The sequence below is a fragment of the Portunus trituberculatus genome, chromosome 42 (assembly GCF_017591435.1).
Source record: "Portunus trituberculatus isolate SZX2019 chromosome 42, ASM1759143v1, whole genome shotgun sequence".
Classification (NCBI taxonomy): Eukaryota; Metazoa; Arthropoda; class Malacostraca; order Decapoda; family Portunidae; genus Portunus; species Portunus trituberculatus.
The window spans coordinates 12,626,938-12,641,937 of NC_059296.1; the positions used below are offsets into that span (position 1 = coordinate 12,626,938).

At 44.2% G+C, this 15,000-nt stretch overlaps 1 protein-coding gene across 1 annotated transcript in view; it reads left to right on the top strand.

Moving 5' to 3' along the window:
* The window catches only part of LOC123517616 (mediator of RNA polymerase II transcription subunit 15-like), a 20,131-nt gene extending 8,822 nt beyond the window's left edge, over nt 1–11,309 (top strand). Inside the window, exons 2-3 of the mRNA XM_045277894.1 lie at nt 5,716–5,996; nt 6,348–11,309. Of these exons, the coding sequence (XP_045133829.1) occupies nt 5,919–5,996; nt 6,348–8,672 (2,403 nt within the window). The 5' untranslated portion in view covers nt 5,716–5,918 and the 3' untranslated portion in view covers nt 8,673–11,309. The remainder of the gene's footprint in view (nt 1–5,715; nt 5,997–6,347) is intronic.
* The last annotated feature ends 3,691 nt before the right edge of the window (nt 11,310–15,000 follow it).

Here is a 15,000-nt window from a genome sequence, read left to right on the forward strand (position 1 = left end):
ATTATGAATGAGGAAGATAAGTTGAAATGCTCGGTCTATGAAAAGGGAAATATATGATTTTAATAATTAAAGGAAATAATTACATGGTGGAAAGAAAGAAATTTCTATAAAAGAGGCTATAATATGTTCTGTGTGTGTGTGTGTGTGTGTGTGTGTGTGTGTGTCAGGTGCAAGAGAACAAAGCCAGATGACACACACACACACACACACACACACACACACACACACACACACACACACACACACACACATACAAAAAAAAAGGAGAAAAAAATGAAAGGAAAAAGGAAAAGAGAAAAAAAGTGTCATTTTGGACTTAACAGAAAATTGGCAAAGCATATAATCCCACTCTGGCCGCATTTACGTTTTCCTTCCATCTCATAATTTCAGCTCAGAGGTCCGTTTTAATCCTCACCATTAGCCGCGTCGTAAAATAGTTATCCCTGTAACATATGCTCGGTGTGCTATTACAGTGAATCTAACCTTGCATAATTTCTCTCTGACTATTCACTTTTGCTGATGCCTTTTGATTGAGTCGGGTTTTTTTTTTTTTTTTTTTGCGGGAGTTCAGGTAAATTACATTCAGGTTCTCGGATATTTCCCGCTCTATAGTGTTACTTTTATTCACACATCTAGCTACGAATATACCAAAGAGACAGACACGCAGGCAAACGGACACGCAGGCAGACAAACAACTACTACTCTTGATAGTATGACAGATGCGTTAGAAGCACGACGATCACCTCTAGTGAATGACGAATACATGATACTGGAATGTACGAAATGCTGTGATGAGAAGAGAGTGGGATATTCAAAAGATAAAATATAAGAATTGATAATATGCGGAGGTTTTTCTGTTGTGATCATTACCTTGGAGGATTTCAGGGGAACAGAAAGCAGATCAGGCATTAAATATCGATACATAAGTAGATACATTCATACATGGCTGTGAAGGATCAGGCAGGCCGTGTGTCACTCGCGTGGTTGGCAAGACAAAGACATGATGAGAGCTGCAGGCAATGGTCAATGGAAAGGGATATTAAACCACGGGAAGAACTCAGTATACTACGAAAAGTGGAGAAAATTATAACGAGCGTGTCTGAGATTGCCGTGTCATCTTCTGCAGACTGAATTTTCATAATAGTGGTGGTGGTCCATGGGGTGGCGGCGGCGGTGGTGGCGCCGGCGTGGATGTGATGGTGGCGGTGGTGGCGTTTTCTTCTTTAAGATGATGGCGATGGTATCCGTGGTGGTGGCGGAGATGGTGGCGGAGAATGTATTGTCATCTACAGAAATGACAGAAAAAACATTTTAGTTCGTGTAATATACGCAGGTAGACAGAAGGCAACAGTGAAGGTATATCTCATTACTGTGGTTACCGAGGTGTGCATTTTTATTCCGTGATACTTGAGAGCTCAACCGCCTCGCAATATGTTTATCGTTAGCATGTAATGTTTAGAATCTTTACGCGCCAGAGCAATTTGTACCCATCAAGTCTCGGGTGGGGTTAGTGGCGCACAGCTGCAAGTCTTTCCGCTTGTGCTGTCTCCGCTTTTCTGAACGTGAACCCAATTGTTTGGCTGCCACAAAGTAATATATGATTACATTATTCCAGGTACTTCCTTCCCTGTTCCTTTCTCTCTCTCTCTCTCTCTCTCTCTCTCTCTCTCTCTCTCTCTCTCTCTCTCTCTCTCTCTCTCTCTCTCTCTCTCTCTCTTCTTCTTCTTCTTCTTCTTCTTCTTCTTCTTCTTCTTCTTCTTCTTCTCCTTTTTCTTCTTGTTTTTGTTCTTGTTCTTGTTCTTGTTTTTGTTCTTCTTCTCCTCCTCCTTCTCCTTCTCCTCCTCCTCCTCCTCCTCCTTCTCCTCCTCCTTCTCCTCCTTCTTCTTCTCCTGCTCCTCCTCCTCCTCCTCCTCCTCCTCCTCCTCCTCCTCCTCCTCCTCCTCCTCCTCCTCCTCCTCCTCCTCCTCCTCCTCCTCCTCCTCCTCCTCCTCCTCCTCCTCCTCCTCCTCCTCCTCCTTCTTCTTCTTCTTCTTCTTCTTCTTTCTCTTCTTCCAATTATTAACTCCTTGTTTTAAATTTTCGTAGTAGATTCTTGTCAATAATACCTGCTAATATCAGAGGAATTTCAATTATTTGCAGTTTCAGTATTCAGCTTAAGCATTCTTCCTTTTAATAATCAGTTTTGTAACTCTTCTCTTTTAGTGTAATTCTTTAACTCCTTCATTTAATATTTCTTTTATTTTTGAAGTATTTTTTTTTTTAAGATTTGAATATTTCTTTATCGTTTACTAAGTCCGTTCCTTTCAAGCACTGTCGTTATTTTTATACGTTACTTCATATTTCTTTGATAGGGACAGATATGGGATGGATAATATTTTTATGCAAGGACAACAGCTGACTGTTATGTCAGTAAAGTGTCTTGGTTAATAAAATTGACTCATTACTACTCGGAAAAGTAAATACAAAACAACAAATAATTCAGCATAATTTTGACATCCTTAGCTTATTCACTGTAGCTGCGAGTCGAGTTTTCTCCACAACAAAATATCGAAAAAAAGAAATGGCCTTGGCTTTGCTAGATTGTGTTTGTAATGCTAAAAGAAATGTCTTGTTTATACAGTAATACGAGTATGTCCCAGGAGCGAGCCACCTTGGAGCTCCTTTCCCACTGTTTTGCCCACACCTGTGTTCCCAGAATTCGAGATGAGTTGTGGTACGTCAGCAGAATCTGCCACATCGCTGCTTTCATCGTGCGGATCATCCGTATCCCTCCCAAAAAATGTATGATTAGAAAGAATAGAAAAGAAGGAAAAGAAATTATTCCCCCTCCAAAACTAAGTAAAGAATGTATGAAAGTATGGTATGAAAAAATAAATAAAGAAACTCGCTGTGATAATAAATTCAGTTTGAGAAGAAAAACAGTTTGACCTGTCTCGTGCACGGAACATTTATTTCGGCCGCATTTCCTGGGCGGGGAATGCTCATCGGTGTGTAAAAAATCCCGACTGAGTAAAATGCATAAGAAAGGTCAAGTGTGTGAAGCAAAAATGGGCGACGTGAATGTTTGTAAGATTCCTTGAATATATGAGGAACGACAGGTGAGGCAGGGTGAGAAAGGATGAATAAGACAATAGGATGTGGTGGGTGAACAGTGGATGAGGCAGGATTAGCGAGATAGGATTAAAGAAGCCTGGTGAGTATATAGGATGAGTTAAGCAAGGTAATCGGAGAAACAGGTACGAGACAGAGTGTGTGAGGCTGGGTAACTAGACAGAAAGAATAGCAGGTTGAGTGAGACAGAGCTGTGAAGGCAAGGGATTGGCACAAGGAAAGGAAGGAAGGCGAAGGAGGTATGGTTAGTGCAACGGTGTGAGTGTCACCATCCACATAACTCAAGAAAAAACATGTTAGTTTCTGTTTGTGTAATGTATGGACAGTACGTAGGCTGACGGATGTGATCGCTGCTGTGACCACTGACGTGCGTAGCTTTACTTTGCCTGAGAGTCCAGCACAACGCATAATGTTTGTTTCAGACTAGTGCATGATACAAATACACTCTATCAGTATATAATGTTTATAATTTTCACGGGTGAGAACTTTTCGAACCCATTAAACCCGGACTCAAGTGTGGCGGTGCGCACCTGCAAGTGCCTCCCTGTCCTGTCTGTCCACAGCTCTACTCGTTTACCTGCCATGAACTGAGACATGGGCACAGAGCTACACAAACTCTCACCAGAGTTTTCTTTCTCTCTTAATTTCCTATTTTTCTTAATTTTAGTAAATTTATTTTACTGATGTCAGCCTTAGGTCCTGTCAGTAATACATTTCCTCAAGTTCACATTTATTTAATTTCGCTACTTCATTAATGTCTTTTTTTTCAATATTTACATTTCATAGTGCTTCTTTGAAAATTAATTTCCAGTCTCATGCATTTATATTGCTGCATGTACGTATTAACAAGGCGAGCTCTGAATATTTTTGGTTTGCAGTAGTTACCAATATATGAATATCTTTTCAAGCTCATGTTCTATCAACCTAAATCATAATCAAGTCCTACATTAGTATACTTCTAGGAATTCAGTCACTTCTGTGTCATTATAATTACTGACTTGTCTTTTATTCAGGGAGAGGAATGAGCTGATTACAATGCTATTCATGATCACCGGAGAGCGATGTGGCGGAGTGTGGCGCGCCGGAACACCTCACCCACACTCATCTCACACACCTGCTCTCCCTGGAATTCAAAATAGCGTTATTGCGCCCGCAGATTTTGGCAGACCGTTGCTTTCATCGCGTGGCTCAGTAATGTCCTCAATATTCCTTCCTCTCCTTTGCGTAAAAAAAAAAACATGAATACATTCAATCCACGAAAACAAACTGAACACGTTGTACAAAACAGGGACCGCTGCAATAATATATATAGAGAGTTTGTGAACAAATAGTTTGGTTGGTCTGGGGCACGAAATATTTATTTTGGCCGCATTTCCTGGGCAGAGAATGCTCATCGGTGTGTAAAAATCCAACGAAGCAAAACACGAAAGGAAGGTCAAGTGTGCGAAGGAAAAGTGGGCGACGTGAATGTTTGTGAGATTCTTCGAACAGGTGAGGGATGACAGGCAAGACAGGGAGTAAGAGAAAGAAAGCAAACCAGTGTAAGTGAGGCAGAGAGGTGGAGAGTGGATCAGTGAGAGACCAAGTGAGACAATGAAAATGGCTGGGTGAAGGGTGGATGTATGAGAGAACAAGTGAGACAGTGAAAACAAGATTGGTGAAACAAGGTGAATGAGTCACGGTGAATAAAGCAAGACGAGTCAGAGAATGTGAATGGAACGGAGTGAAATATAGCGACCGATGCACGGTAACTGACGTAGAGCAGGTAGAGCCTAATAGCGAGTTGAGTAAAAATGGTGAAGAATGTAGGATGAGAGAGGCACTTCGTCGAGTGAAGGCGGATGAGGGATGTAAGGAGAGTGAGACGCGATAAGTGAGACTTAGCAGGCGAGGCAAAGCGAATGATTTGTGGATAGAGAGGCGGTGTGGTTCACGGGAAAGATGAACCAGTGGCATAATGGATAAGGTGGTGAGCGTGGGATCGGGCAGACGTCCACGCGTATAGGTTCGAATCCCACCACATACCGCTTTGAAGCTATGCCATTTGTCGAGTGGTTTAAAGTTACCTTCATGTCACCATGATACCCAGTTTCTAGATTGTTACACCAAAGATGCGCTTGGGTGCTGATATGGGCCCAAATATGGGTACTACTATAAATAAAATAGCCTGTGCCACTAATGGGTGGAAGCTTAACAGCTCTTCCCACATATACTCTTCAAGTATGCCTATAAGCGCTATAGGCCTTAACATAAAAAAAAAAGTGCCACAGGACGAAGTGGCAGGGTTGATTAGCGGACATTCCAGGCCGCGAGAGACATGGCAGTGCAACAGGGCAGGTGAGGTATGGGTACATGATAGAATGGTAGGAGTAGAGCAGCCGCAGGTCAGCTGAGGTGGTGCTCGCCTTTGTGAGTGTTTCGTCTTTAAAGGACCGTTTCTCTCTTCCCCACTCTCCCACTCCAAAGCTGCAACTCCCACTCCCTCCTCTCTTTCCCTCTCCCACGCTCCCTGCTATCTCTCCCATTACTAACCCCTCGCCTCGCTCCTCTGCCTGCGTCTCCTTGGTGACTGAAATAAAGACACGTTATTTTTTTCCCCTCCAGATTCCCTGTTGACACCACCACGTTAAAAGCTGTTGACACCAATACCACCAACGGGTTGACTGCAGCAGTAGACCTGACACCACTGAGGCTGAAGGCACAACCACGGCTGTAACGCTCCTTATCGACCCTACACCACCCAAGGGGGTGTAATACAGACCTCAAGAGTTCGATTTTACCCCGAAGGCCCTGACATCACCAACACCATGCTGAAGTTTCGCGTCACCAACAGCACTAAAGCCAGACGGGCGGCGGAGGCTCAAAGAAAAGCCCTGGAGGAGAAGGTAAGGCGGGGGAGGGGGGAGAGAAAAGGAAAGGCAACCTGGTTCAGGAATGCTAAAGTTAAACTGAGGCAAAGTTCAAAAGATAGGAGGTAGAAGAAAAAATCCTAATTATCTTGTGGAGTGCGGGACCTCTTGCAAGGGAAGCAGCAGGAGCTGTTTGAGCTGCGTCAGTTATGGATGAGAGATAACAGTAGGTGTGGGAGGAAATGGCACGTGACTGGATGACGTAGAGCATAGAAGAGCATAATTATACCTGGTTGTACCATAAATATTTCTAGTATAGACAAACGTAACCCATGACTGGCATTAACTTCTAATCCCTCTTGGCTGAGGCATTAATCCCCACTTCAGTTGCAGATGGAATGGGCCTGGAAGCCGATGGCCGCCATGATGAACGACGCCCAGTCAGATCTGGTGTACTGGATCCCGCCTCTATACAGCTCTAACCTTCTGGCAGCCGCCGCCGCAGCAGCAGCAACACCACAGTCGCGACGTGCCTCTGCCGTTGCCGCAGCAGCAGCATCGCAGTCTCGTCGCGCCTCCGCCGTTGCAATCCCTCAGCCACGTCGCTCCTCTCTGCCTCGTTCTTACGTAAGTGGAGTACCCACCCCGCCTCGCCGCCCTTCCCTCACCCGCACCACCCTCACTCGACCCTATGGAGGTTCCTCGCAGAGGAAAAGGCGCCTGGCCCAAAGGCGCCCAAAAATGTCTCTTGGTAATATCACACCCACCGAGATCAACGTAGTTCCTCCTCCACCAGAGGTGCACTGCCGTGCATGCGAACACGAAGCGGAAATCACAGCCTCCGGAAACGATACCGACACCGACAGCGGCATGCACGAAGCCGCTGCCCACGAATTGCCCGGTTTTCCCCTTCAGCAACACTCTCATGATCCCCATCACCCACCACACTACTCCTCCCAGCCTCACCACGACCACCAGGCTCCCCACGACCCACAGCAAGAGCAGCAGATGCCTCCCCCGTACTCTCAGGACCACATGTCACACATGCAGGATCACCAGCAGATGTCCAGTGGTTATTCACAGGAGCACCAGATTCAAGGATACCCACAAGACCACCAAGCACCAGGATACTCACAGGAACACCAGGTCCCCGGCACTTATCCGCAGGAGCACCAGGTCCCCGGCACATATCCACAGGAGCACCAGGTACCCGGCACCTATCAGCAGGAACATCAAGTGCCCAGTACTTATCAACAAGAGCACCAGGTGCCTGGTACTTATCAGCAAGACCACCAGGTGGCCGGTACCTACCCACAGGAGCAGCAAGTCCCCGGCAGTTACCCAGAAGGCAGCTATTCCCAGGACCATCCACACGCACAAGACCACCACCACCACCAGCAGCCACAGGACATATCTCAGGAGCATCAAGATCATATGCTTCACCAGCAAATCTTGTATCATGAACATCAACTGCAGCAGCTGCAGCAGCAACAATATCAGCAATACTACACGCACCAGTATCATCAGCAATACCAGCAGAAGCAGCAGCAGCAACAGCAGCAGCAGCAACAGCAACAACAGCAACAGCAGCAGCAGCAACAGCTCCAGCAACAACAGCTTCATCAGCAGCAGCAACAGCAGCTTCACCAACAACAGCTTCACCAGCAACAGCTCCATCAACAACAACATCAACAGCATATGCAGCACCAACATCATGCTCAGCATCCACACCACCAGCACCACCAGCACCCAGGACCACCCCCGTCTCAGTCGCAGCAGCACGCACGACAGTTCCAACACCACCCGCAGTGTAAGCAGCGCCACATGCAGCAACATCCGATATCCACCATCAACGAGGAAGGCTCAGTGACAGCCAGCATCACACCTTCCGCTGCTCACCAAGCTGCCATCGCCCGTCAGCGTCCCTTCCGCCGCTCCACCATCAAACGCAAGTATGTCCACGAACCAGACATCGTGCGGCGACACTCAGAGCCAGTTAACAAGCCCAAGAGCGCGCCCACGCTGCTCAGACTCTTGGAGAAGGTCTCCCAAATTCACAGTGTACCTTTTAAGGCTGGTACTTCTAAAAACAAAAACAAAGCTAAGAACTTCTTCTCTCGTGACGCCGAAACTCGCTGTTACGGCAGCAAAAAGATAAAACGTCCTTCTGTTAAGGTCTACAATGCTCCTAGCCGCATGTCCAGCCGCCGCTCAAAGTCCTCACAGGAAGAGGATCCTCGTTTCTTTGTGTCCCTTGATCAGCAGGCTGGAATACCCCCTATTCCCACACCCGTGGCGGCAGCAGCTGCAGAAGCCGCAAAGGGGCCACAAGCTGGAGCCAGTAAAACTCCCCGCAAGTCACTCTCTGGTGACACTTTTGAATCGCGTCATGCTCACTTACAGATGGTACTGCGGCTACTGTCACAACTTTACCAGGACAAGGTGGGCCGCCAGGACACAGAAATCAAGATGCTCAAGACTCGCGTTCAAACACAAGACAAACACCTCAAGAAGATGGCCAACCTGCTGCTGCAGCTCCGCGAGGATGTGGCCAAGCTGAAGAGCTTCCATCAGCCTCAGCATCAGCAACAGCAACAACAGCAGCAACAAGTGCCGCGAGACCCGAGCCAGGTGACTGCCAAGGACCAAACAACCACCACTCTCCTTAGCATCAAGGTGGGCGACGAAGGAAAGACCACTATTGATGTGTAGCATAAGCTTCCTCCCCCTCCCCCCTCCTTCTCCACCTGCCCCGACCTTCCCCTATCTCCATCCCCGATTCCATCCACACCTTCTCAACCTCCAACCCCACTTCCCACGCCTCCTCCCGCCCGCGCTTCTAACCCAAGCCTACATACATTGCAAACTGGAGCCTCTTCCCCCATCACACATCCCTCACACCCGTCACCTCAGTCTTCCTGTAATTCTCCCTCCCTTTCCATCCGCTCCACTCCTAGTCCACGCCATTCACCCCGGGCATCGCCCTCCCCACGCTCCCCACATCTCCCAACTGGTCGCTACGGCCGTCCCACCTTCCACACATTCCGCCCCGGGACTTCATCACCATCGTGTAACTCCCCTCTGCGCTCCACTCCCAGTCCTCGTCCCTCCCCACGCGCCTCGCCTATTCCACCCTCCCCTGACACTGGACCACCCACACCTAAGATTTCTCCCGGACAGCAGCACGGGAATATTACAAAGGGCGAAAACATAAATACACCCTGAAGTCAATAAAGTATGTGCAACCACGCTCCAAAGTGTCCACGTAAGCAAGCGCGCGCGTACACACACACACACACACACACACACACACACACACACACACACACACACACACACACACTCCTTGGTGCTCAAGCTGGACTCTAGATCACAAATGTGCGCGTCTCAAAGGATCATAATAATACTCAGTGTTGACAAGAAGTACCACGTAGGTACACAAGTAGCTCATGCATATACTATATATATATATATAATATGTGTAATAGAGGACTTGGTGTTTGAAGTTTATATACATATATACATACACGAAGATAAATACTATTTTGAAATCAATGCCTGTCAGAATTAATGCTCTAAAGATTTCATGTCACCTTGGCTCCCAATCTACAATATTATTTTTCTGAAAACTCTTGGTGTTTATACGTATATTAGATCGATGTTCAAGATGGAAGTACACACACACACACACACACACACACACACACACACACACACACACACACACACACACACACACACACACACACACACACACACACACACACACACACACACACACACACACACACACACACACACACACACACACACACACACACACACACACACACACACACACACACACACACACACACACACACACACATAATCCTGATGTTACCCTTAAATTACCATTATAATGATGACAATAGTTATAACAATAATAATAGTATTGATAACGATAATGATAAAAAATAGATAATAATAATAATAATAATAATAATAATAATAATAATAATAATAATAATAATATTATCATTATTATTATAATAATGACGATATGATGTTAAAAAGAATGACAGTGATGATGATGATAATCATGATAATGATCATGATAATAGTAATGATATTATTGTAATAATCAATAATGACAATTTAAATACCATTTATTGTGAGGAGTGGTGAGCCGCCTCCTGGCTCTTGGTGCTCCGCCGGAAGCACCACCCACACCCCGACCCAATAGTGTGTAAGTGTGACGCGGGGCGCGATGCAGCGTCACCTGTGTTGCGCTGGCGGGCAGGGACGTGGCGGCTCCGTGAAGGTCCAGAAGTGGCCGAGACGATGATGGCCGAGATAAACAGGTGCATGCCAACACCTGTGTAAACTCCTTGATTAATGGTCACAGTGTTTTGTGTGTGTGTGTGTGTGTGTGTGTGTGTGTGTGTGTGTGTGGGTGTGTTGCCTGTCTCTCTGTCTTATCTGTCTATCTGTCTGACTGTCTGTATGTTATCTGTCTGACTGTATGTTACCTGTCTGTGTGTATGTATGTTACCTACCTGTCTATCTGCCCGTACGTCTACCTGAATATTGATGTTGTATCCAGACGGATGCACCTTCCCCAGCCGCCCTATCGGGTCCGGCCGGGGCGGAATAGCAATATCGCGCTATATTGCACACAGTCAACGTGGTCTTGTACTTCCCTTTTTACCTCCGCCATTTATACCTCGGCCATTTCTGCACGACACACTTGTAGTTGACTTAATATTGGACTCTTTGTTGTCAAATGAGAATATCTGTTGTCGAACAAGATCCCTTCGTCAGGCTCCAGTAACACGCAGGCGCCCCGCTCACAGCAAAAATTTGGGTATTAATACCGATCACGTTCATTCATTTGTTGTTCACGGCGCCGAGACAAACTATTTGGCTTCAGTGTTTCAGCAGGTCTGTGTAGCATAGTCTGTTGTTTTACCGGAAATGACGTCATTGTTGTTGCCAAACTGAGCATAGAATTTTTTTTCGATCACATCTCGTCGGTACCCCTTCCCTCTCCCTCCCACCTTACGTCCACTCACTCCTCACGCCTCGCCTTCGCCTTGTTTGCTCTGTGGCAAATCGCAGACACATCTAGTCATTTTTTACAGTTTTTTACATTCGTACTTGACAAAACTGTACAATCTACTCTGCCCAAGCTGCCCCTTCTCCTCGTCTTCTACAAATATTCTTGGGTATATCTCAAATGTACGAATCTTTCAAACTATTGTTCTTACCTAGTGAATGTTAGTAGAAAAAAAATATATTTGTTCCCTGTTAAAAAAAAGATTTATCTGTTATGTGAAAGGAAAGCATATATATTATCCTTAAACGTTATACTTGTTTTTCATTTCGTCCTTCCCTATAAGGATAAATCTTTACATAGATAAAGATACATTTAAATAAAAAAGGGATGAATGGATAGATAGACATATAGATAGATAGATAGATCGAAATAGATAGATAAAAGAGAGAGAGAGAGAGAGAGAGAGAGAGAGAGAGTGTTTCATGTAAATGGTGTCTTTATGCAAATACCAATTCAGTCGTGATACGTTTTACACAGGATCTGCATAAGGGTGAGCTGTAATGTATAGAAATCGCTTGTGGGAATGGAAAAGCTCAAACGATTTATGGTGCTGTTATTGTTGTTCTACGAGCTATAATGCATGAACAGCCAAATAACAATTATACTAACTATATAATCATATAAATAGAAATACTTAGATAATAGTAACAATAATGAAAATAATAATAATAGTAATAGTAATAATAATAATAATAATAATAATAATAATAATAATAATAATGATAATAATAAAGATGAACTGTAAGGAATTCATCTCAAGCAAAACCAATATGAAAAATATCTTCAGTGCTCCAAGTAACGCAGGGAACGTCACAGTGCCACTACGAGGCAGCAGTGTTTGGGCTGCACTCGGCGTGACCTCTGCCGTAACTCGTTCACTTCCACTAAACACCATTGCTGTAACTATTATTTCGTGTTCATATTTCCATTACAAGGTCAAGAATGGTCAAGAAGATTTAGAAGATAAATTACATTATAATCCAAATTGTTGACTTAATTTATATCAGAAGGAAAGGTGGCATTCTTCTTTTGTTGCAGATGATGTGGTAAATCTCTAACAACATGAAAATCGTGCGTCTCCGTTTTCACGCGAACATGAACGGCCTTCCCCTTATCAAAGATAGGAAGGAAATGAATATCCAATGAACACGTACGAGAAAAGAATAATAATGCATATTCTGAGGAGTTCTTACCAAGTCCAAATCAACAATTTTTTTACATTAGTGTACAGAGTTACTAATCTAGTTAAGTTTATTAATATATATAACATAATGATAATTACAAAAAGCCTGAGGATCCCCCCCCCCAGTGCCGTCCCCCACCTGCCCTTGCCCACCCCTCATTAATGCCTGAAGGGATGACGTCTGCCACTCGAGGGAAAGGCACGGCAGCTCAGATGACCCATGCCAGTTTTCTGCTGGAGTCTGGCGTCTGAGAGTGTTGGCCAGAGAAGATAGCGGTGAGTTATTGGTGCCTGGTTCCTCCTATTTCCTTTCTTGATTGTATTTCTGTTAGCTACATAAATATTCAAATTCCACAACCTTTTATTTGTCAATTCTCATTTTTTCATATATGATGTGCTTAATATTGTGAGGTCTTTTCTCATCTATTCTTCATACAACTATCTGCTTTTCAATTTCATTTATTCATAAGGCCATTTTTACAGCCTCTGGTCTGTGAGACCTCGCTACGCTCCGTATTTTGTGTTCATCATAATAACAATAATTGCTGAAACTTATCTAGTACAGGTTTCAGGACTCATGGTCTAAAACATTATATTTTTCTGACATCACATCTCTCTATATATATATATATATATATATATATATATATATATATATATATATATATATATATATATATATATATATATATATATATATATATATATATATATATGTATATCACAAACACACAATCTACGATACGTACATCACCTCACCTATTCTATATCTCATTTCTTCCTTATTGCATCCCAGTGTGTCTGAGGCCACCATTGGCAGGTGAACCTTTTCTGTTCCTTCTTAATTTTTTATGTTGAATTTCAATTTAAAGCTGGATGTTGCGTTCATATGTGGAGTGATATACCTAGGTCTTGAGCCCCACTCTCTTGGGTCTTCAGAATCCTCCAGCAAGGCTTTAATTGTCATTCTCTTCCTAATTCATCTGTGTTGTGTATACTATTTGACATCCAAAGTAGATCACCTTATTCATTCCCACTTGTTAAAATGTCCATACTTGTAGATTTTAATGTTTACTACTTGATTTTAAAATCATCTTCTTTCACCGACAAGCATGGAAAAAATTTTCAACTTCGGTATTTTACATGACCTTGAGCCTTTATTAGAGCAGCACACCTTATTAGCACTGTCAACTGTCTTAGAGATACGCCTAATAGTCTCGACCTTTTCCCAGTCAGAGAGAGAGAGAGAGAGAGAGAGAGAGAGAGAGAGAGAGAGAGAGAGAGAGAGAGAGAGTATGAAAGAATATAAGAAAGATAATGAGCATAACGAGGTACCGAATGTCGCGTCACAACACCGCCAGGACAATATAGGGTTTAGTGTATACGTGCGAGAGGAGAGGAAAAATGGAAACTGAAAGCCTTATCAGATGATATAGAAGAGTATATAAATAAAAAAATAAAAAAATTGTCTAGATACGAAAAAAAAAAATTGATATTAATATAAAGAGTAAAAAGGACCACCACACAGGAAAAGCGAGCAACCTGGTAGTCCATGACCTGTGAGGCATATTCTCGCGGCCTGTCCCATTAATCCGAGGCGCTCTGTCCCCACACCGCAGGTGGGAGGAGCGCCGCTGCCGCCTACGCGGTGCATCTGCTCGCCTGCGTGCAGGTGACGTGCACGTGCAAGCAGTGGTGCAGGCGGCGATGCTACATTTTGTGGCAGGATCTAAATACTTTAGTTTTAATGAATGCGAATAACCTTTGATAAAACGTTGATCCCATTAGATGGCCGGCTCTCAGGCTCGTTAGGGCGACGCCTCTCTCTCTCCCCCTCCCTACTGTCATAATTGGATTTCCTGCGGAAGTCTTGCCTTTGAACAATGAATTTAGCTTTTCTGGAGGGAATATTTTATAATAAGAAAGCCTTACTAGTCCATACTTTCACTTCCCTGTTCCATATTTTTGACTGTATGCAATTCTGTGTAATCGACAGGAAACGAAACGCCTTTCTATCATGAAAGGTTTCAATTAATAATTTCTCATAAGCTGTGCTTTCAATCAATATTGAAACTACTAGCAGAAGATTTAAAGAAGAAAAGTTATTTAAAATAAATTGTCAAATATAAAATGTATAATTCGGGAAAAAAACAAGACTTCACGAGAAAGGACAATAATGAGACCCGGCAGAGCTAAGAAAAATAATTACAGAAGCGGAAAGAAAAAGAAAAAAACACTGAAGAAAACACCGGAGAGAAATAAAAAGTGAGGAAATGCTTCACCACGGAAAGGGCGCCTGGAACCTAAGGGGGAGCACAGAGGACGCCTGGCGATGGTCCATGGCCCTCCCTGGTACGGCGTGCACTGCTTGCCATACTGTGAGAGAGAACCTTTGTCGCTGCTCATATCAAAGGAAAGGAGGAGGATTGCCGAAGAGAACATCAGCGATGAGGAGGCATTCGCTAATAGAATTCTTGGGAGGCAAATGAAAGAAAGGAGAAAGACGTCGTGGAGAGAGAGAGAGAGAGAGAGAGAGAGAGAGAGAGAGAGAGAGAGAGAGAGAGAGAGAGAGAGAGAGAGAGAGAGAGAGAGAGAGGGGGGGGGAGGGGGGTGCAGGACAGTGGTGAATGACATGATAACAATGATATGTTAGAGGTTAGCCAAAACTCTGATTCATACGGTGCTATGAACTTTAACTTCTATCTCCACCATTGTGACATTTCTCAACCGATACCCTCCACTACCCCCATATTTGGTAC